This window comes from Oenanthe melanoleuca, chromosome 11 (assembly GCF_029582105.1).
Source record: "Oenanthe melanoleuca isolate GR-GAL-2019-014 chromosome 11, OMel1.0, whole genome shotgun sequence".
In the NCBI taxonomy this organism is placed as follows: domain Eukaryota; kingdom Metazoa; phylum Chordata; class Aves; order Passeriformes; family Muscicapidae; genus Oenanthe; species Oenanthe melanoleuca.
Window position 1 is genome coordinate 16,033,276 of NC_079345.1, and position 22,317 is coordinate 16,055,592.

The 22,317-nt window shown below is 41.5% G+C and overlaps 1 protein-coding gene across 2 annotated transcripts in view; it reads left to right on the forward strand.

Annotated features, from left to right (window-relative positions):
• The window catches only part of ADAMTS18 (ADAM metallopeptidase with thrombospondin type 1 motif 18), an 85,557-nt gene that overhangs the window by 52,121 nt on the left and 11,119 nt on the right, over nt 1–22,317 (forward strand). For both annotated transcript variants that reach the window (XM_056500887.1, XM_056500888.1), the window contains exons 13-18: nt 101–273; nt 3,593–3,723; nt 3,868–3,991; nt 5,032–5,276; nt 16,697–16,838; nt 17,974–18,100. In XM_056500887.1, the coding sequence (XP_056356862.1) occupies nt 101–273; nt 3,593–3,723; nt 3,868–3,991; nt 5,032–5,276; nt 16,697–16,838; nt 17,974–18,100 (942 nt within the window). The remainder of the gene's footprint in view (nt 1–100; nt 274–3,592; nt 3,724–3,867; nt 3,992–5,031; nt 5,277–16,696; nt 16,839–17,973; nt 18,101–22,317) is intronic.

Genomic DNA, 22,317 nt, shown 5'->3' on the forward strand with positions numbered 1-22,317 from the left:
ACACACAGACAGACACACGTGTAACATGCCAATCACACAAAAGGCAGATTTTGCAAAATCATATTTTTCTTTTTTTTTTTTTTTTTTTTTTTTTTGGTAGGCCACAGTATGGTGGGAAGTTCTGCCAAGGTTCCAGTCGTGTTTATCAGCTTTGCAACAAGCAGCCTTGCCCAGCAGACAGCCTGGACTTCCGAGCCCTGCAGTGTGCAGAGTACAACAGCAAACCCTTCCGGGGCTGGTTCTACAAGTGGAAGCCCTACACCAAGGTGGAAGGTGAGGAGGGCTGCCCTGCTCTCAGGGACAGGGGCAGAGCTCTGAGCACCAATTATAACATGAGCTCTGAGCATCAACCCCCTCTGTGTGCTCTGAGCACCAATTCCCTTTGTGTGCTCTGAGCACCAATTCCCCTCTGTGTGTGCTCTGAGCACCAATTCCCTCTGTGTGCTCTGAGCACCAATTCCCTGTGTGTGCTCTGAGCACCAATTCCCTGTGTGTGCTCTGAGCACCAATTCCCCTCTGTGTGTGCTCTGAGCACCAATTCTCTCTGTGTGCTCTGAGCACCAATTCCCCTCTGTGTGTGCTCTGAGCACCAATTCCCCTCTGTGTGTGCTCTGAGCACCAATTCCCTCTGTGTGTGCTCTGAGCACCAATTCCCTTTGTGTGTGCTCTGAGCACCAATTCCCCTCTGTGTGTGCTCTGAGCACCAATTCCCCTCTGTGTGCTCTGAGCACCAATTCCCCTCTGTGTGTGCTCTAAGCACCAAATCCCCTCTGTGTGTGCTCTGAGCACCAATTCCCTCTGTGTGTGCTCTGAGCACCAATTCCCTGTGTGTGCTCTGAGCACCAATTCCCTCTGTGTGTGCTCTGAGCACCAATTCCCCTCTGTGTGCTCTGAGCACCAATTCCCTCTGTGTGTGCTCTGAGCACCAATTCCCTCTGTGTGTGCTCTGAGCACCAATTCCCTCTGTGTGCTCTGAGCACCAATTCCCTTTGTGTGCTCTGAGCACCAATTCCCTCTGTGTGCTCTGAGCACCAATTCCCTCTGTGTGTGCTCTGAGCACCAATTCCCCTCTGTGTGTGCTCTGAGCACCAATTCCCCTCTGTGTGTGCTCTGAGCACCTATTCCCTGTGTGTGCTCTGAGCACCAAATCCCCTCTGTGTGTGCTCTGAGCACCAATTCCCTCTGTGTGTGCTCTGAGCACCAATTCCCTGTGTGTGCTCTGAGCACTAATTCCCTCTGTGTGTGCTCTGAGCACCAATTTCCTCTGTGTGTGCTCTGAGCACCAATTCCCCTCTGTGTGTGCTCTGAGCACCAATTCCCCTCTGTGTGTGCTCTGAGCACCAATTCCCTGTGTGTGCTCTGAGCACCAATTCCCTGTGTGTGCTCTGAGCACCAATTCCCCTCTGTGTGTGCTCTGAGCACCAATTCCCTGTGTGTGCTCTGAGCACCAATTCCCTGTGTGTGCTCTGAGCACCAATTCCCCTCTGTGTGTGCTCTGAGCACCAATTCCCTGTGTGTGCTCTGAGCACCAATTCCCCTCTGTGTGTGCTCTGAGCACCCATTCCCCTCTGTGTGTGCTCTGAGCACCAATTCCCTGTGTGTGCTCTGAGCACCAATTCCCTTTGTGTGTGCTCTGAGCACCAATTCCCCTCTGTGTGTGCTCTGAGCACCAATTCCCCTCTGTGTGCTCTGAGCACCAATTCCCTCTGTGTGTGCTCTGAGCACCAATTCCCTGTGTGTGCTCTGAGCACCAAATCCCCTCTGTGTGTGCTCTGAGCACCAATTCCCCTCTGTGTGTGCTCTGAGCACCAATTCCCCTCTGTGTTTGCTCTGAGCACCAATTCCCTGTGTGTGCTCTGTGCAAACCTGAGCAGATAGAGGCTGGCTGGGTCTCTGTGAGATGTGTGCCTTCATGGACATGCAGGATTGATTTGGGTTGGGAATTCGAGTCCTTGTCCTCACCGTGACTCCCGGGCTGTTGCTGCCCCTCCCTCTCTCATTTTATATTTCATATTGCTTAGTCTGAAACCCAAGCAAAACAATTTCCCTGGAATTTTCAGCATGGGAAATGTAAGCTTCCACAATAACACTACCAGAGTCTTCCTTCTTTCGGAATGTTCTCAGATTTCGAAACGTAACAGTAAATCAACCTTTTGACTTTTCTGCTGGTATGGTCCCATGAGAAGTGGAAATGCAAACAATGTACTGGCATACATTTTTTAAAGTCATCTTTTACTAAGAGATCTTTATCAAGTTCAGGTCTCAATAACTATTTCTGTTATTTTGCACAAGCAAGTTTATTTTTACTTTATGCATCTTAATTTTGCAAATATTTTGAATCAGTATTCACTTTTATCAGCTAAAACAAATACATTCTCTAGTTTGAAAGCACTACTTGAATAATACTGAATTTTCTCACATCATAGCTGCTTTGTTTAGCACATGTACAAATTTGCTTTTGATGATAATGTGTATAATTAAATAGAAGTATAAACATACATGTGACTTTCCTTTGTAGCATGATTATATTTTCTTCAAAAGTCTTTGTGGACATTTCCATGGGTATTTAAAAATGTATAACAGGCAGTGTGAACAGAGGAAAGAAGTAATATAGTTTCACAGCATGTAGCAGTGGATGTTGTATAATAGGTCAAAAATACATCTTATTTAATAGAAATTAAGGTGGCCTACATTGGTTTTAAATGCAGGGGCAATGCTTAGAAAAGGAGGAGTAAAATTAGAGACAAGGGGCGTTATTTTCAAAAGCAAGATGTCTCCATGTAAAAGCTCCCCCAAGACCTACATTTATAGTTCTGAAAAGCATGATCTGGTTTTCAAAATTGCTGCAGATGCTTTGCCTCTGTAGAAGGAACTACTGGAAATCCAGCTGCTGATTAAACAATAAAATGATTCTCTTTTGAATCCAATTTCATGTTCTTAAAAACTGTTTCATTTGTTCCACTTAAATTTGTATTAAAACTCTGCGTTTCAGCAGTTGTAATAATATTTACAATTTCATGACTGGTTTTGTCTATGCAGAATTACTCAGCCCTTTATAAGCATAACACACCACCCATGTGTAAGGAGAAATTTAACAATGGTTGGGATTTGTTGGAGAAAAAATACTTTTTTTAGGGGGAAGTCTGGCTGCAGTTCTAGCTTTCAGCTGAACTGGTCATTTGTGCTGTATTATCCCTTTCCCCAAATTTTAAATAAACTTCAAATAAAATGTTTGCATTCTCCCATTTCTCTTAATAAAAATGAAATTTGAGTCTGTGAAGCAGTGGAACTGAAAACAGGGTGCAGCATTAGAGCTAAGGCACTGACTTTGAATTCTTAATTCTTTGTGTGGACAAGCAAACCCATGAGTGCTTTTAAAAAAGCAAAATATAAACTACTCTATTTAGCTATATTTTCATTAAAGCTACATTCTGGTGTCCTAAGTTGTCACCATGCAGAGTTCATCCTTATCTTCTAGAACACAGGAGGAAACAACAGCCAAGATGCTTTTTATCTCTTTAACACTGCAGGTCTGCTAATGCTTCCTTCTCTTGTGTTTGTTTGTTTGTTTGTTTGTTTTCTCTCTCCCCAGAGGAAGACAGATGTAAATTGTACTGCACAGCTGAAGACTTTGACTTTTTCTTTGCAATGTCCAGCAAAGTGAAGGATGGAACTCTGTGTTCTCCAAATAATTATGATGTTTGTATTGATGGAATATGTGAAGTAAGATAAAATTAAGTTTCTTACAATCCTAATGTCTATATATTTTTTTTTAATAAGTGGGCAATTGACTCCTTTAGGGAAAATGCAGCTGTTTCTTTAAATTCCGTTTTGTCTGAGTCCTTCACTTGTGCCTTTTGGTTGCAGCAAGTAGGATGTGATCATGGACTTGGTTCCAAAGCTGTGTTGGATGCTTGTGGAGTTTGTAAAGGAGATAATTCAACGTGCAAGTTCTTTAAAGGCCAATACTTGATCCAGCACAAAGCTAATGGTAAGGAAAACTGTTCCCCATGATCATCAACTCCCTGCACTGCTGTGTCCCCATGTAATATATATGACCCTTGCTCATCCAGGCAGTGGCTGAGGGTCCAGATGTGAGTTGAAAATCACAGGGAGAGTGAGAGGAGAGTTCACATTTCTCCTGTTTCTTGGTAACAAGAAGGCTGTGAGCATAAGTCTTGGTCAGTTAAACAATCCTCTTGTTTCTTAAGCCACATTTTCCCTTTACTGTGAATTTCCTCTTAAAAGAGAGGGATTCAGGCAAGTTAAAAAATAGCTGTCAGCAGCTCTGACTGGGATGGGACTGTGGAACATATAAAAAGCAATACACAGCATAATGCCAAACATGACAGTATTTCCATGTCCATTTTCAAATTAAGTTGTCTGGAAGCTGTCCAGCTGTTTCAGTGGAAGATCCAGGCACTGGGAGGTGGACTTTTCCTTAGTGGACTGTCACAGGCTTCTTGGGAAATAACCTCAATGTCCTGCAGTTTTTCAGGCATAAAATGCAGAAAAGATTTCAGTACCCACAGGGGTATTTTGAGGATCTGTTTGCTGTTGGTCATAATACGTGTCCTACTGCAGTAATAAAGGTCAGGAAATTGTCCAGAATGCAGTCATGCAGCCTTGGCTGGCAGCAGGGAGATGCTCTGGTACCCAGGGCTTTGTGGAGACTCTGCATCCTAGTGCACCTCACCTCAAAGCCCTTGTGGCTGGCAGCAACACCTTCCAACTGCAGGGAAAGCTACAGTGCAGCCACCATCAGTGTGTTCTGCATTTTCCTAAGGTGAAGTTGCTTTTTCTTGCCTTTAATCACAAGGAAAAAAATTAAAGAATTGAAATACTTCAGAGTTACTCTGATTAGAGGCTGAATGGAGGGGTGGGTGTTGTAATCAGAACTGGTGTTTCCTGGTGAAAACGAGTCAGAAGAGCTGTGCTGATGTTCAGGCTGGCTCAGGAGACGGGCCAGCTGTGTGTGTGCCAGCTGTGTGTGTGCCAGCTGCCAACGGGCTGCTGCTGCTGTCCCCACAGACTACTACGCGGTGGTGACGGTGCCGGCGGGCGCGCGCAGCATCCAGCTGCAGGAGATGCACGTCTCCCCCAGCTACCTGGCCGTGCGCAGCCTGGCCAGCAGGTACTACCTGACTGGGGACTGGACCATCGACTGGCCAGGGAAGTTCCCTTTTGCTGGGACAGTGTTTGATTACCAGCGCTCCTTCAGCCACCCCGAGAGCCTCTACGCGGCGGGACCCACCAACGAGACGCTGGTCTTTGAAGTAAGCCTGGCTTGTGTTTGTTCTTGCCCTGATGCCCGTTATGGAATTGGTAACGACAGCTTCAGCTCTGAGCTGGGGCTCTCAGAGAGATTAAAGGGTGCTGTTGAGTCACGGTAGCGTTCAGACTTAATTGTGTGGTCGTGCGCGATTGAAAGGCCTTTCCCTGCTTTATTGGGCTCTGAAGTTTGGTAAACTGTTGTTGTTGGATGCTGCTGGGAGCCAGAAAAAAAAGCAGCCTTGAAGCCTTGAGAAAGGCTTTACAAGGTCAAGAAATTACAGCAATGATTATGCACCTGCAGGGTGTGTGAGAGCCGTGTGAGTGTCTGTGGTATTTTACAGAAAGCATGTTTTCAGAGAGGTGTTGCCTTCTTGCACCAATGAGTTGCGGGAGTCTTTGTGTTGGGATAGACGGTCATCAAGGACAAAACTCATTCAGTCTGTATTAGCTAAAAGTTACTGATACATTTATTGAAAGAGTGAAAGTACATGGAGTCCTACTGAGTGTTGGTGGCTGCAGCACAGAGTACGACAAGGAGTGAGAGGGGGTTAGAGAAAGAGCAATGGGGTAAGAGAAGAAGGGAGAGAGAGCAAGAGGGGTTAGAAAGAGTAAAAGCAAGAGAGTGAGAGAGAGGGCAAAGGGGTAAGAGAGAGGGAGAGAGGGAGATAAGAGAGGGGTGGTAGCAGTAAGAGTAAGAGAGCAAGTAAAGAGAGCGATTTCCCATTTACAATACAATAAATCTTTTTCTATGATGAATATTCTAATTTCCAAGAACCAATCTAACACAAGATACAATTCTATAGCATTTACATACAGCCTATAAGAATCCTTACATTACCATAGTGTGTTACACTTTAAACTTCTAAAAACTACTCTTTGGACCCTAGCAAGTTTTCTCTGACCTTAGACCCACCATCTAGCAGAAGGCATTGTTCTATCAGGAGGGGATTACCCCAAGATGGCTATCCCATTGTTTCATGGTAATTCAGTAACTAAGGCTTGGTATCTCAAAAGTGGGTTTCATTTCAATCTCGTTCATGGTTTCTGTATTCCCAGAATCTGAGCATTCATATTTGTAAGATTTTCCTGTTTCATCTTCCCCAACAATGAGTCTTTTCTATATTGTTTTTCATGTACTACCCTATATATATGTGTAGTTTAAATAAAGCTCTTTCTCTCATTTGCTTCTCTATTGCATGAGGAACTATGTTGCATTACTCTTTTCACTGCTCCTATAGCCTTAAAATGCAACAAACTCTCACAAACTCAGTGAAAAGGAAGGTGCATGAAACACCCTATAGCATAATTTCTGAGTTGCACAGTGCTGATGGAAATTTTAAATGCCTCCCATACATGGCATACAATGAAATCCAATAAGGTCAAAATTAAAGGTGCCATTATGTCAATGCTCTGTTGTTACAGGTACAAATAATGCTTCTGAAACTGCAGGTGAGTGGAGACATTTTCACATCCACCTTGGAACGCAGTCAAAATACCATACACAGGTTCCTGCAGAATGAATTTCTGTTAGTTCAGTTATTCTATTATATGTGTTCATCTCAAATGAAATTTGTGTCACCTACTTTGTTTGCCAGACGTCCTGTGTTGAAACTATTGTAAGCAGAAAGGAAACTTGCTACTTACATGGTTAGTTCAACTTTTACAGTTTTGAAATTGGCCTGTGCTACTGCTGCTGTAAGAAAAATCTCCTCCTGCATTAGGTTGCTTAGCTAGATTTCCTTTTAAAATGCATCAGAACATCTGAGGGGCCATTTCTGGCTGAATCAGGGCTTTGCTTCCTGTTAGCTCCATTAGTTTGCCTTTGTTAGTCTAGCAGGTCTTTGGCTTTGTAACTCAGCTGTTAAGTCTGCTTTGATGAACCCTTCCTTCCCTGGGAGAAGGAAGGATCCCTCCAAGTAGGGATTCAGTTCCTTCCCACCCCTTCCAGCATCACTGTGGAACGGGCAGTGCCCTGGGGAGTGCTGTGCCCCCTGTGCCCCTGCCCGAGGCAGCATCCTGCTGTCCTTGCCCCCATCCCATATCCCAGTCTCTGGAATCCTCTCCCTTGCCCAGCTTGGGCCTGTTAAACCAGGAAAGAGCAAGCACAGACTGGGACATGAAGTATATACTTTGAGGTGTGTCCAGTGAAGTGTGCTTTTGGAACACTGCAGAGCTTTGCTGGCTGAGTAAGGGACTGAAGCCTGTCCTGAAGGGCCTGGACCATGGGCAGGGTGAAACTCTTTAGGGTGAACACAAGTTTTAGAGCAGGCAGTTTGACATGGGCTAAGGTTTGTCTTTCTACAAATTGCCATCCCAATTCACAGTGCCTTTTGCAGCATCTTTCTCCATTGAGGAATTTCCATTTTGGGTGTGTGTGTGCTCATAGGGATCTTCCTTTAGTCTGATCAGTTTGGGCCACAAGCTGCAGACATGCTCCCCTCTCTGCAAATCACCTGCCTTACACCAAAACAACCACACTTACAAATACTGTGAAATGTTAAGCTGAACTCCCAGGAATCTTATTTGTCATAACCCAAAAGTAGATTTGAGCTGTGTTATTATTTTGGAGCTGAAGTGTGAATAATAAATCGCCTACAGTATGTGCATATCGTGCACATACTTTGCAGAATAAAGATTAAATAAGAGAAATTAATGCCAAATAACACTTCTATTTTCATCCTTTCAAATTATGCTAAGCAGTTTTATTAAGATGTAACATTTAACTGGAGGCTGTTGCTCCTTTCAGAGCTTATTTAAGCTTCCTTTGTATTTTTATTGAAATACCTACACCATTGGCATTGGTAGCTGGGGATTCTAATGACTAAAAATATGTGTTCTCTAATTACACATATCTATGAACTTAATTTAAGATGGTTATTTTTCCCTTTAGTAATTTAAGCAACATTCAACAAGCTGAATTCTGAAAAAAAAGCAGAATTTTCTGCTCAGAGATTTGCATTATTTATAACTTACCAGTGACTCTAAGAAGCAGCAAAGCCAGAAAACTGAAGAAATATGCTTTGAGAAACATATTGCTGAGTGTCTACTTGCAGCCATAATAGTGAAACAAATCCTACTTCAGTTCTAAATACCAGAAACTGATAGTAGGCTGAAGAAAATGAGTGTTTAAGCATACTTCAGTGTAGCTTCATTTTCATTTTTATCTCACCTATAATTTTCAAAGAAGCACACAAAACTGTTCTGCTGCTATTCTTTATTCAACTAGTTTAGTTTTATTTAAGATAGGGTTTCCCAGGGTTTGGACCTCAACTTCTACCTGTAATCTTTAGATTTTTAAATTTTTAATGTTTTAGTTAGGCTGTATCCCAAAGCTATTTAATACTTCTTTTCCAGATTAGGGCTGTTGTTTTTCATAATAATTCAGTGTGAGCCCTTGTGAAATGGTGCACTGCAGGTATCAAGGGCTTGGATAAATTGTATGTATAATACAGGGGCTTTTATTATTCAGAATAATAAAAAATAGAAGAAAATAGAAGAAAATAGAAGTTTTTGCAGCTGTATTTATTGCCATTCACCTATGACTGAATGCCAGATCAACACAGCTTGTGCCCATTTCATTCTGCAGTTATAATTTTGATAGAGGTTTGTGTGGTGGCTGAAATGGTGCAGGTTTTTGCCTTTGTTTCTGCATGCAGAGCAGGTATCCAGGAGGCTCAGGCTGTGCACGTCCTCCAAGCAACATTCCCAGGAGAGGATGGGACCAGACAGGTCTGGCAAGTCTGTGCTCAAGGCAATCACTTCCTTTGAAATGCAGTCATCCTCCAAAATATTTTCTTGAAAGAGACATCTGAAGCATGTATTGAGAGAGCAGAAGGAGATGCAAATAAGAAAAAAAAGATCTTTGCATTTCTCATTGTCTTGCACACCACAAGTTCAGCCTTGCAGTTCTATGAGATGTGTTGTATTTCTATTTTATTGTACAGTGTGTTCCTATGCATCTGCTTCTCTGTCAGGCTTTTCAGTAGTTCAGCTGAGCACGTATCATTTCATCAGACATTGCAGTCCTCAACACTATCCAAAAATGGGTCAGAGACCAGAAAAAGACATGAAGTGCTTGTCTTATTTACCCTAGAAATTCACCAAACCCTCCCCTCCATATCTATACTTCTATGCATTATAGATATGTAATTATGGGAATGAATCATACTAAAAAGGGCAAACAGTAGTGACTCTGTAATTTAACTGGGTTGTGGGACAAAAAGTACAAACTGTAGTGGCCAGATATTTTTTGAAGAGGAGAACATTGTGAGATGAATGTGGAATTAATATATATGACTAGTATTTCCTGAGCACAACTGCTGGAAGGGTGACTGAATGATGAGGTTTTAGGATTCATCAGGTTCCCTTCTGGATTGTTCAGGAATTGATTTCAGAGGGGGGGAAGGAAAAACCCAGTAAACTGATGTCCTTCAGAATTTGTGTATCAGTTAACATTACTGATATTTTTGGTGATTATGTTTTTCAAAACCCTGTAAAAGCAGAAATGTAAAATATTCATGGATTCAGAAGACAGTCACTAAAATGACCCATTTTAGATTACATGAAATAATGGTCAATGGTCAGAGGGGTAAAAATATGATAGATGCTAATCAACTATGAAAAAATAATACCAGCTTTTGAAAATATAATTTTTGTAGCATACTTTTTCTCATCTTAAGTAGAAATCTGCTGGATTTTTAAAAAATGTAGCTGAATACCTTCAGCTCATTTATCTGTTATTTGGACCTAGGTAATCCACCTAGGTAATCCAAGGTCAGTTCCTCCAGTTTAAGGATATTTTCAGTGTTTTTCTGCTAACTGAAAGATATTTAACTTGAAGAGAAACAGTATATTTATCATTAATTATCTGGCTTTGCAAACAAGGGCTGCCAGTGGGCACCACCAGCTGCTGAAAATCCTTTGGGGAAGGAGAACCCTCACAGGGCTCTGTCACATGTGGGGCTCTCTGGGGACATTTATTTGGTGAAATACTCAGTCACTCTCCACAACTCACTCAAATTCTGGGAAAGATTCTGAAAGGACACAAGAAGCAAAAATTTATGTGAAATGCATGAAAAAGGCTGCATGGCCAGGGACTGAGGAAGTAATTTAAAAACATGGGAATTTTGTAATTTTGTGTTCCATTCTATCAATAAGCAGATGAAGGAAGAATTTACTGATTTGAGAAGTCAAATAAAACTGGAGAAAGCAAAATTTTCCAGGATGAGTATCCTCACTGAAGGATCCTCAAACTTGGTGAAACATTAGATCAAGAAATTGTGACATCTTTGTGAAATAAAGAGAGTTTATTTTAACATCAATAAGTAACAGATGGAAAGGATGCTTTGTAAAGAGGCAGACATCCACAGGAAGAGAAGGTGAATGGAGCTTCAAGGCAGGAACATGTCTAATTAAATCCAGTAAATCACTTCCTCTTTATCAATAGGGGAAAACAGGAGAAGGGAGGCCAGGTGGAATGGCTTTACTGATGATGTAGCTGCCACTGGGAGAAAGCCAAGTTGCAGTTATAAAGGATTACATTTATTATTAGCTACTAGATGATAAATTTGTACTGATTTCCCCTGAAGAGAAAGTAGGCTAAAGAGACCCAAGATGTACTTATAAGATACAGATGTTGACTCAGTACAATGGATAAAAGAGTTCTCCTGTAGTGAGGAGAGATTAGCTGGACAGCATCCCTGAAGGTTGTACATTTAGCATGTGAACAGTGAAAAAATGGAGCACAATAACAATGGAAGATAAATTTGAAACAGCTGAAGTAGAAATGAGATCATATAGGACTCTTTCAAGGATACTTTTTTTTACTTTTTTTTTCTTTTTTTTCCTTTTAATGACCTTAGTGGACTTGAAAAACAGTAGTTTGTCATAAGCTTTTAGTTAGGACTGTGTTTAAAGTTATTTTAGAAGTACTGAAGAGATAAAACCCCTTTTGTTTTAAGGTTTGGCTTAAGTACCCAGTGGGTAATTCTTCCTCTACTGCTTTCCAAACAGGTGTTCTCCCACTTCTCTTTGAAGCCTTGGTGCTGCCACTGTCAAGGATCCCATCCAATAACTGCCCATTCGAGACAACAGACTAGTTTTAAAACTTGTTTTAAACACTTTTCCACCAGAACCATATGCTGCATGCTTAGATATACCAGAATAAATTCATAGAAGTCCATGGAATTAATCTTGTTCGAGCAGAGAATGTGGCTTAGGATATTGGATGTTACAGTTTTATTAAACAGCATGTAGATCCCCATGGATGAGAACTGCAGGTCTCAAGCAGAGCACAGCCAGGCTTCTCACAGACCGCTCTGTCTGCCCTCTCTGCAGATTGGTACACCCCCAAAGAAATTATCAAAGACTTCCAAAGCATGGGAGTGACCCAGGAAGTGTAGATGATGTTTGCAGTGTAGATGCAGATCAAAGGCACTGTGGATGCTGGGATTCAGAGTTTGGGCTCATGCCCATTTTGTGAATTGGGCACATGCAGAATGTGTGCAGATGAAAAGTCCTTTTTACCTGGATGTTTTCCTCTATGCTCAGCTTCACTCTGTAAGTGATTTGTAAATGTCTGTTAGTCCTCCTCCACAGAGATAATGAGGCTTTTTTTTCAGCCCTCTACAAGCCAGGCATTAGAATTCTTTCCTAAACATAGAATAAAAACGTTGTGGAAGGAATAGGAACATAGATTGTATCAATTAATCTCTCTAAATTCAGTGTGCTGCAAATAACTTCACATGCATATCTTACAATAAAAGAATACTGGAAAGCACTAAGTCAGTCATAACCAAGCAGTATTAGTAGACTCTAAAAATTTGACCTGCAAAATAGAGTATTATATTAGAAACTTAGGATGGCCATGAGAAAAAGAAAATCTCAAACAAAGGAGCAGATGCACAGCTAGTTTGGAGAATTTATTGGTTTAGCTTTCACATGAAAATTAGCAGCAAAGGGAAAAGGTTCTTTACCCAGGAGAGTTCAATTTATCCATTGTTTTAACATTTTGTGCCGTTAGCTAAAGCCACAGTTCCTTTTCTTCGGAATAGATCCAGCAGATTCCAGCCCCAGAGCCTGTGGTTTTCCAGCTCAAGGAGCTGTAAATTTTATAACTCTGCGCCCTGCGGTCAGAGCTGCTGAGTGTTGTGTCTGAAGTCAGGTGGTTGGTGTGTTAAAGGTAGACATTAAACAGCTCTGTGGAGGAACTGGAAATGTTTAAGGAGGTTGTTTGCCAGCTGTAAATTTGGGAGCAAATGCCAGTTGGCTGAAAAGATGCTGGAATGTGTCCAGTTAAGTAGACTAGTGCTGGAGGTCTTTCCAAATTTGTAGGTCTGATAACTTGGCTGAATATGCAGACTTCAGTTATTGGGTTGTTAAGAAGGGGCTTTATAATGAATGCTTGAAAATACAACAGAAAACTTTTTATGTGCTCGTTACTTTGGCAAAATTGCAGCTTTGCAATGCTATTGCATTCCTGGTGAAAACTCAGACATTATACATTGTGTACTATTGTTCAGCTGAGTGCCAGGGGCTTCAAAGCATATATTTAATTTTTTTTGGTGTGCCCTGCAATATTTTTGTCTCCAGTACTGTTCCATAGTTGGATTTTGCCCTTTTTCTGGGTAGCTGTGATGATACAGGAGGAGAGGCAGTGATGCAGCCCCTGGCTGGTGATCATTCCCTCTGCTGGGTGGGAAGGGGCTCTGGCTTTGGCTGCTGGCCAGGAAATGGAGAGCAAGTTCCCTTCTCCTGCCTGTTGGAGTTGTGGCTGCTTCCCAACGTGCAAAGAGGGGGTGTAGCCCAGGGTGTTAGAATGTGTATGGCCCAGCTTGCCTGGTGTGCAGGGTTTACCCCAGGCACTCCCTGGCTGTGAGCTCCTGCTCTGTTTGAGGCTGATCTCTGAGTGGATGCATTCTCGTGGGTCCTGTTCTGACCCACCCCACATCATTCCCTCCACTCTGCTGAAGCACCAGCAGAGCCCTGGAGTCAAGCTGCCACCCTTACCTTCTCCTGCTCCCCCTTTCCTGCTCTGAGCTCAGAATGCATTCCATCTGTTCCTTGCCTCCACTGTCACAAAGAGCACTTTCAGAAGACAAATGTTCAGCCTAATGCTTCAAGATATTTTTATTAGAAAAGTTTTAAACTTTGCTGCTTTTTGGCCACTGGCACAGCGCAGCTTTATGGCAGTTGTCAGAATCAAATGAGATGGGGACTAACCCTTACATGTGGTATGGACAAAACCTCCTCCTCCTTTGACACAACTTATTAAAAGGCCAGACAGAATTTCAGCCTCAGCACTTGAAGGAACACAGAGCTCCTACTGAAATGGGAGAAAGTGTTTCTGCCTGCCTAAGATGCTGAGATCTGTACTAATACCTTAGACCTGGAGGATGAGTAAATGTAAATTAATATATTTTGAGGTCTGGTCTGTAAGAATAACCAGGGAAGGAATTGTTTTAAATGAAGAATAATATTAAAGGGCTCAGTTCTTACTACAGTTAATATTCTGCATTTATTTTCTGAAGCACATGTTCTGAAGCTTTATGCTTCAGATATTTGTCTCACTTTGTCCTTGAGAGAAGAATAGAGTGAGCACGTTATTGCAGCCTGTTTTATCTGTAATGCCAGTGGACTTGGGGTTCAATATTCAAACTCTAGAACAGCTGTTCTAACAGTTGGACTTTTTGCTGTCAGCAGTCTGATAGATTTTTAAAAATAAAAATGTTATTTTGGCAAAATTGCAACTTTGCAGTAGTACTGCATTCCTGATGAAAGCTTGGTTGAACATTATACATCCTGTATTCCATTCAGAAGAGATGTTTTCCTTCATTTCAAGGGGCTGTTAAATCTTATCACATTTACTTCAAATAATGATGAATAACCCAGGCAAAAAGAAAAGTCCTGAAAAAAATTACACTGGGAATGGTTTGAATAGAGTACAGCAAATAGGGCACAGAAGCACACACTGAGGAAGGGAATATAAAAAACAGTGAAATATAGAAGATTTGTGAGATGTCCATCAGTGAGCCCCATGTGCTGAGAGCTCTGGACCCTGTGGAGGTTTCCCAGGGAGCCATAAGTGATGCTGAGATCTGGGGTGCAGCTGTGCAGGGCAGAGAGGAGCTGCACAGCAGCCTCAGTTCTCATGTTTCCTGATTTCAGAGTATTCTGTTTAAACCTGTTCTTGTGAAATAGTTTGCATCTACCAGCAGATCTGGTAATCCTACTTCTGCCAAGAATTTTCATTTAAAATAGAGCTCAGTAATCACTCTCAGATCTGTTTCTTCCATAACCTCACAGGTATTCTAAGGTGCTCATGAATTAAGCTTGGATAGCTGAAAATATTCACATGAAATACTGGATTTAGCTGTGCTTGAAAGTGTTTCTAATCTGGATCCTCCCAGGAGAAGGCACATACTCTACAATTCATTTGGAAGTATTTGCCTTTTGCAGCCCTAATTGCTGCATTCTCAGTTTGGATCATTATTGAGGTTCCCTGACTGAAACCAAATCTTTGGCTACTAAAAATAGAAATGATAGCATCCATTTTCCTTTCTTCTAGAAAAATAGACACTGAGCAGACCAGATCCTATGTGTTCAACATTATTGAGCGGCAGGTCATGTAAATTTGGTCTGAATTTTCACTGTCATGGGCAATTTCTGTTTTCCAATAGGCACATTTTCAGAATACCTTAAAACCCTTGGCTACATTTCAAAATGTTATTATATTCTTTAGTCTTAAACAACATAAATGTGGGTTTGTTGCTATTTTATGAAACCAGTCTCTACAGAGATCAGTTCTACTTGCATGGATTGCTTAAGTGCTCAGGTCAATCATTATGTAAACTTCACTGATAAGTTATTAATATTTTGAATGGCAATTATTAACATAGACTTGAATTGTACTTGAAATACTAATGCTTATCAAAAAGCATATTTAGGAACTGAGGTTCACTGCACCTGCTCTTTATTTTACTGTGACAAGATCCATATTGGTGAAGAGTTAAAACTCATTAGAGCTCTGTAACTGTAAACTCCCACACTGTTTCTACTAAGTGTGGATATAAATGCACTTTGCTGCCAAAAGTTTCTAAAATAAGTGCTGTTGAGTAGAAATTTCTCCCCAAATTTAGGTATGTGTCAGATGTTCATGCATCTTGCAGTGATTATAATTCAGTCTTGAAATGAATACAGTGAATGAAAACTCCAGTATAATTCACCACTAAAATAGTACACCCTTGAGAGCTGGGCTCCCTGAGTTAAATGACAGAGATTGTTATTATAGTCAGTAATCACACTTTCTATAAATTTTCTAACACATTATGCTGAAATAGTGAATAAAAGATTTTTCCAATCCTTTTTGCCTCTGTAGACACCCAAGGACAGGTTCTCTTCTGCACTGAAGCTTTATCAGCTTCAATCACCATGAGAGAAATTCCTGCTGAGGGTCTTACAAACAACATTTATTCCCAGTCTGCATAGAAAAGAGTTTTTTACAAGAAAGAGATTTGTGTTTTATGCCCTCAGCCTCAAGAACCTCAAGAGCAGCTGTGCTGCTGCTGTGCTAAAGGTTCTGCCAGGAAAGATTTGAGTCCTGCTTGGTGGGCAGAAGCTTCCTCTGTGCTAGATGTTGCATATAGGTAACACCTTACAAAGGAAGGTCAGGTAAAATCACAGCTCAGGTCTCTTACTTCAGCTGAGCAGAGAAGGGCTGTGGGAAAGAGACTCAGCTGAATTGAGGGTAGAAAAACAAGTTGTGTTACCTATAGTGTGTGTGGTGTGTGGTGGTTGGTTGGTTACAACAAACAATAACAATATATTACAGCAAACATAACAGCAATCATGTTTGTTATGATTTAAAACTGTAATGGGCTAACTGAAAAAGGGCTGGTTTTGCAATAAAGGGTCTCTCCTTGGCACTGCCTGGGCACTCTGTGTCACTATGGACCCTCACCCAGAGCCAGCAGGACCAGCCTGGACTTTGCTTGCTAAAGAGAGGAGGTGTCTCCCATGCCCAGATCCCAAATCCAGCCCCTGCCAGGGGCTCCCATGGGAGAGGGACCCCATGGGTCAGGCAGGGCAGGGCAGGGGGCTCTGGGGTGATGTTCCACCTCTGCTGAGGGCAGTGCTGCTTCTCTGACCCTGCTAGATGCCTGATTTGCAGGAGGGCACTGTGTTTCTGCACCCACTCTTACAGACCTGCAGGTGTTGGTCCAGGCAATTCTTGGTGTTTAGGAATTGCTTTGATGATCTTTCCTTTGGGTTTCCATAAAATTTCTCTCACAAGCATGCTATGTGTCCATATATTTTGTGTGTATCTTGTTTAGCTCATCTTCCTTCAGACTGACAGAATCCTTTTTTTACCTCCTCCCCACCTTTTTTTTTAAAAAAAAACCAAACCCCAAATATCCCTCTACAGATCCTGTTACAAGGCAAAAATCCTGGGATTTCTTGGGAATATACATTTGCCAAAACCAGCACTGAAAACAAGACATCTGTCAGAAAACACAGCTACTCCTGGGTGACAGTGCAGTCTGAGTGCTCAGTGACCTGTGGTGGTGGTAGGTGACTTTCCCATTGCCAAGCCTCTTCTTTTTCAGTTTTTTTTTTTATGGATTTCAAATATTTTCAGCTGCCTTTAATTTTGCAAATATATATTGATACATATTACACTGAACACCTGGTCCTTATTTTTTTATCTGATAACTTAGAATACAGAGGAAATAACTTGGTACCGCCTTTAGAGTAAAAAATATTCTTGCCAGTGAGTCAGTCTTTTTTGTTTAGGTCAACCCATATGCATATCATATCTTCCTGTTGAAGTAATGTGGGAATTAATTATGCACTTTGATTTCCTCTTTTCTTGCACAGACACCCATTTGTTTTTATAAATCTTGCATGTTTTGCCAGTGAAAGTAAATGAAGCAGAAAGCTGGCATGTGGGAAGTCTGTAATACCAAAGGATACAACTGGGCACTGAAGGAAATGCTCCTGTATTAGCAAAAAGTTCAGGTGAAGTTCAGGAGTACCTTGCTGGTGCATTGTCAGAACTTCACAGCATCTCAGTTAATGGTTTATAGAAGAGAGATCCACCAGGAGCATTGCAGATATAAAATATGACAGCTGTATTCCCTTCCTTCCCTTTAGAGGGCTGCAGGATGGATATAAAAATGATGGAAACAATCTTGTTTCCAAATTAGATCACTGTGCCCAATGAACCATGTGTGAGGTGAATGATAGATCTCAGTTAAAAGATAAGTCTATAAAATCACTTCAGGCATTGCTGTAATTGTCCTGCACAACTCTGGAGTCTGTAGAGATTCACTGTAAAAATTTACAGCGTGTTTATTTGTAGTTTTCAAGTGTGTGAGGAGGGCTCTAAGCAAGCACTGATAGTGTCTGCAGGGAATTAGGATTTGAATAATTACTAATTTTTGCTGGGGGAGCAGTCTGCAAATCTGTTGTTTGTAGCTAAAATGTTTTATCTGACTTCAGTAGTATCTGTGCTACAGAGAAGGAAATCAGTGTTAAAAACATGTTGCCACATAAACCCATGTTTTATTTAGTCCAAGTCAGTGCATTTTTAGCAAGGATGAGTTTAAACTTGTTTAGTTAAAATTGTTCTCTACTACATTTTTTCTCTTATATTTCGAATACAGGTTTATTATAGTGTATTTTTTTCCAATACTTCCACAGGACACATTACAGCAAAAGCAGTTTGTTTGGAAGACCATCGTGCACGGGTGAACAGCTCCCTTTGTGGCCCAAGGACAAAGCCTTTAACTGAAACCAAACTGTGCAACACACATCCCTGCCCAGCCTAGTAAGTTCTCTGGCTTTTGTGCCTGCTGGAATTGTTTTTCTGCTGGAATTGTTCTCCTGCTGGATGAGTCCCTCGTGCTCTGTAACCAGGAACCAGCAATAGTTTAAGATGCTCTGCCCAAGGCTCCCAGAGGGGTTTTGGGTCTGATGCCTAAAGCAAGGGCTGCTGAGGGCTCTGTCCCCATGCTGGGGTGGCACAGGGCAAACCCAGCCTTCCCAGGGCTCCTGCTGCCCCTTTCCTGGTCTAGAGTCACTGAACCCTTCTCCTGAGGAAAGTGCTTCTCCCTGTGTGGAAGCTCAGCCCCGTGACTCCACATATTAGATTAGGCTAAAAGAGTCTTGTGCAGTGCAATTGGGCATTTTTGGACAAAATGTCCCACAGAGTATTGTGATGCCATGAAGAGCACTATCTGAACCAAATGAATTGTCAGCAAAGACAATTTTGTGATGCCCACAAAAATATATATGAAGGCATTGCCTTTGTGGACAATCTTATTTTCTAAAAGATGTAAAAAAGGCAAGGTGCAAAGAAAGATTTTGACATACAGGCAAGCACTTAGAACCCAGCTGGTCTAAATCAATTCAAAAACCAAGGGATTTACACTGATTTACAGTAGCTGAAGTAGGGGTCCTTGGGGAAAAAAACCAAAAATTGTGTGCTCATATAATTAAACACAGTATTATGTGGCTTAGGGTATAAATAGATAGATTAAAGGACACAGTGGCCATCTTTCTTCTGCTGGTTATTTCACTTTTGGATTCCTGACTTTGCAACCTCAGTATTATTTTAATTTTACATTAAAGATCAGAAAAGCTGTACTATGTTGGACAAGACATTTAAACCTCTAGAGCAGGAGATTTTCTAAAGGAATATGTTGACAAAATTAAGAGTGTTTCAGTCAGAGAGAAGTAAATACACTTGAAGGTGCATTGAAGCAGAAGAAATGGAGGAAGAGTCCAGACCTGGCATGATCTGCTGGTTTTACTCTGGGGTGATAAAAGCAACAGTAAAAGCAGTTGGCTAAGCCTGCTCATAAAATATCCCATGTAATGATGTGTAATAGGAAGCATCCCTCTTCCCCCCAGTCTAGGAGAGGATGGTGGGGCAAAGCAAAAGGATGCACATGTCCTGCAGTGACTTTGATTTTACTTTAAAAATCCATACCTTGCAATATGTTGAACGTACTGAAAAATATTCCAGTAATAGTTTGGAATTTCCTGCAAGTTTAAGGAGTACAGCAGAGTACACAAAACCCAAATGCCAAATTACACACTATGACCACAAAACTGTAGAGATAAGGTTTAAATAATGGTACCTTGTGACATGAGAGCCCCACGTTGCTGCTTCAGCAGTTTCTTTAGCTTGTGTTTAGCCACATGGTTTGCTTAATACCAGTTTTAAGTAATCTTTGTAGCCAAACACAATCTTTTCAACTTATCTCCTGCCAGGACTATTTTTATCCAATGAGCACAGGAATATATTGTCTGTGATGTCTCCAGGAGTCTGCCTAAGCTTTCTGCTTACCTTTGTTTTGATGTGGCATCATTATGCTATAAAGCTCCACCCAAATCAGATTTATTTATATTGACCACACACAAAATTTCTATTTCTGACAGGCTGAGATCCTGAGGCATTTTGAACATCCACTGATATATATTTACTGTGAAAATGCTGAATATCCATTTTGACACACAGTACAATGTTTTCCTGTTGAAGTCACAGCTATTCTATGATTTTCTGCTTTGAAACAAAATTAATGATTTGAACCCTAAAAAGAGTACAAAAAGAAAAGATGTAAAAGCCCCAAGCACCTCTAGGGAAAAATTGTTCAACTCATTAATTAATTATTCTTAAAATCCTTAGGATATAATAATGCATGGAGGATCTACATGTAGGACCATGCCTTAAATTAACAGGTTGCCATTCAGCTGAGTGAAACTGTGCCAGGATATCTCTGCTGAGGAATCTGCCCAGAAACTCACAGCATGTAATATTTCCCATAAAGCCAACACTGCCAACAGAAAAAAGGAAAAAAAAAAAAAAAAAAAAAAAAAAAAAAGTAGGATTAATAAATACCATGGAGGAAACAAAAGAATGTTTAATAGCCAGCAAATAAAGCAAACCCAAATACACCAGGCAGAACAGGCAGGGGAAGGAGGGGACAGATGAGATACAAGTGTGTCAGTTTGGGGACATAAAAGAGGCTCCAGATTTGTAAAGGTCAGTGAGGAATAATTGCTGCATGAGAACAAAGGCTGATTAGTCTGAGTGGGACCAAACCACTGTCCCACACAGAAAGGCACCAGCACTGCACACTGCTGTTGCTGGATTTCAGAGCTGCCAAATCTGGTCATAATTATTTAGTTACTTGAACTAATGAAAGATACTCTTGGATCACAGCCCAGATAATCTTGGAAAATGGAAGTTTACTAGAGGACATTAAAGTAGGTTTTCTGCCCTCTCCTTTGTGAAGAGAGGAACTTTCAGGGCAAGTTATGGTGAATAAACTCTTAAAATGAGCACTTTTGGTCACTCCACCAATGACCATTGTCAGAAACATCAAGGCAGACTAATTAAAAGTTGTAAAATGGATTAAAACTCTTTTCTCAGAAGTTTGTAGTTCAATGCCCCAAATATTTATAAATCAGACAAAAAGGAAACTTCTGACGTGTTCTGGAATTACATAACGGCTGACTTTTCACATTAATATTTCTTTGTCCTTAAATTAGTGCCTTTTACATTTTTCAGTACTTTTGGCAGTTCCTGAAGTTGCTAGACACTGAGAGCTGGGATTTCTTCTAATTCCCAAAGACATTTTTCAAAAATAGGCTTTTTATGAATTTATACAAATGAAAATGAGGTTTGTTCTTCAGGCAGCTGTGAATAGACAGGCAAATGGGATGCTGTACATCTTTCACCCAGGACAAAAACAGCTTTCTTGTCATTAAAACTATGCAAGCAGCTATTTCAGAGGTCACAGGATTGATGCTATGAGAAACTGTGGAAGCAGGATAGGCCAAGTGGTCAGGTGGGAGACAAGAACCTTTTCCATGACATAAATTACTAAAAATTTGTCAAACTCTTTAAAAATCTTCAGTTTAATTTCAGTGCTAGGTCTTTGAATAAGAGTCCTCAATGGGTAATCATTTAGTCATTCATAATTTCTTCTGCTTTTTCACTTCTGTTTTCCTGTCTGGCTGTGATTACTGTCTTACATTGGAAGCTTCCAAGGACAAAACTTGGTTGCATGTTTGCAGAAGTGTCCCACAAGGACCCACTCAGAGCTTCAAGAATAGAAATACTGAGCAGCTCCTGGCATTTCCCAGCTGAGCTTAGCCCAAGCAATTGGCAATGACCCCTGAGACTTTGTGTCACTTGAGGGACGTGACGTGTGAGCTGCAGCATCCCTGTGCCTGAGCACACATTGCCCAACAGCTTGTGCTGGTTAAATTGCCTCTGTTTTATTTAGATTCTGCACCAACTGTCTGCCAGATTTATTAGTCTGAGGGTATGTCAATCACTGAGTCAGAGAATCATAAAGTCACAGTGTGCTTTGGGTTGGAAGGGACCTTAAAGCTCATCCAGTGCCATGGCAGGGACCCCTCCCACTGTCCCAGCTGCTCCAGCCCCAGTGTCCAGCCTGGCCTTGGGCACTGCCAGGGATCCAGGGGCAGCCACAGCTGTATGGGCACCCTGTGCCTCCCCCACCCTCACAGGGAACAATTCCTTCCCTTATATCTAATCTAAACCTGCCCTCCTTCAGCTTAAAGCCATCCCCCCTTTTCCTTGTGCATTCCCTTGTGAAAAGTCTCCCTCCAGCTCTCTTCCAGGCTTCCCTCAGGTACTGGAAGGCTGCACTTAGGTCACCCTGGAGCCTTTGTTTTTCCAGGATGAGCAGCCCCAGCTCTCTCAGCATTTCAGAGCCTTTTCATTTTCTCAAGACACCAGTGACAGGACTGCTGCTTTTAGCAAGCAAGTTCTTTTTGGTGAATATGGACCAGTAGGGTTTGACTGAAATGCCAACATTTGTCACCCTGTGTGAGTGGAGTGTATCTCAGCACAAATACAGTTGGTATATATTCAGCTACATTCTATCTTAGCTAATTATATCTCTAATTATATCTTCTAAATATTCCACCAGCCTCAATGGCAGCATCTCTTTCAGCTCCTGTGGAATTCCAGATTCCAGGTCAGATTTGTAGGCAAGCTGGTTCTAG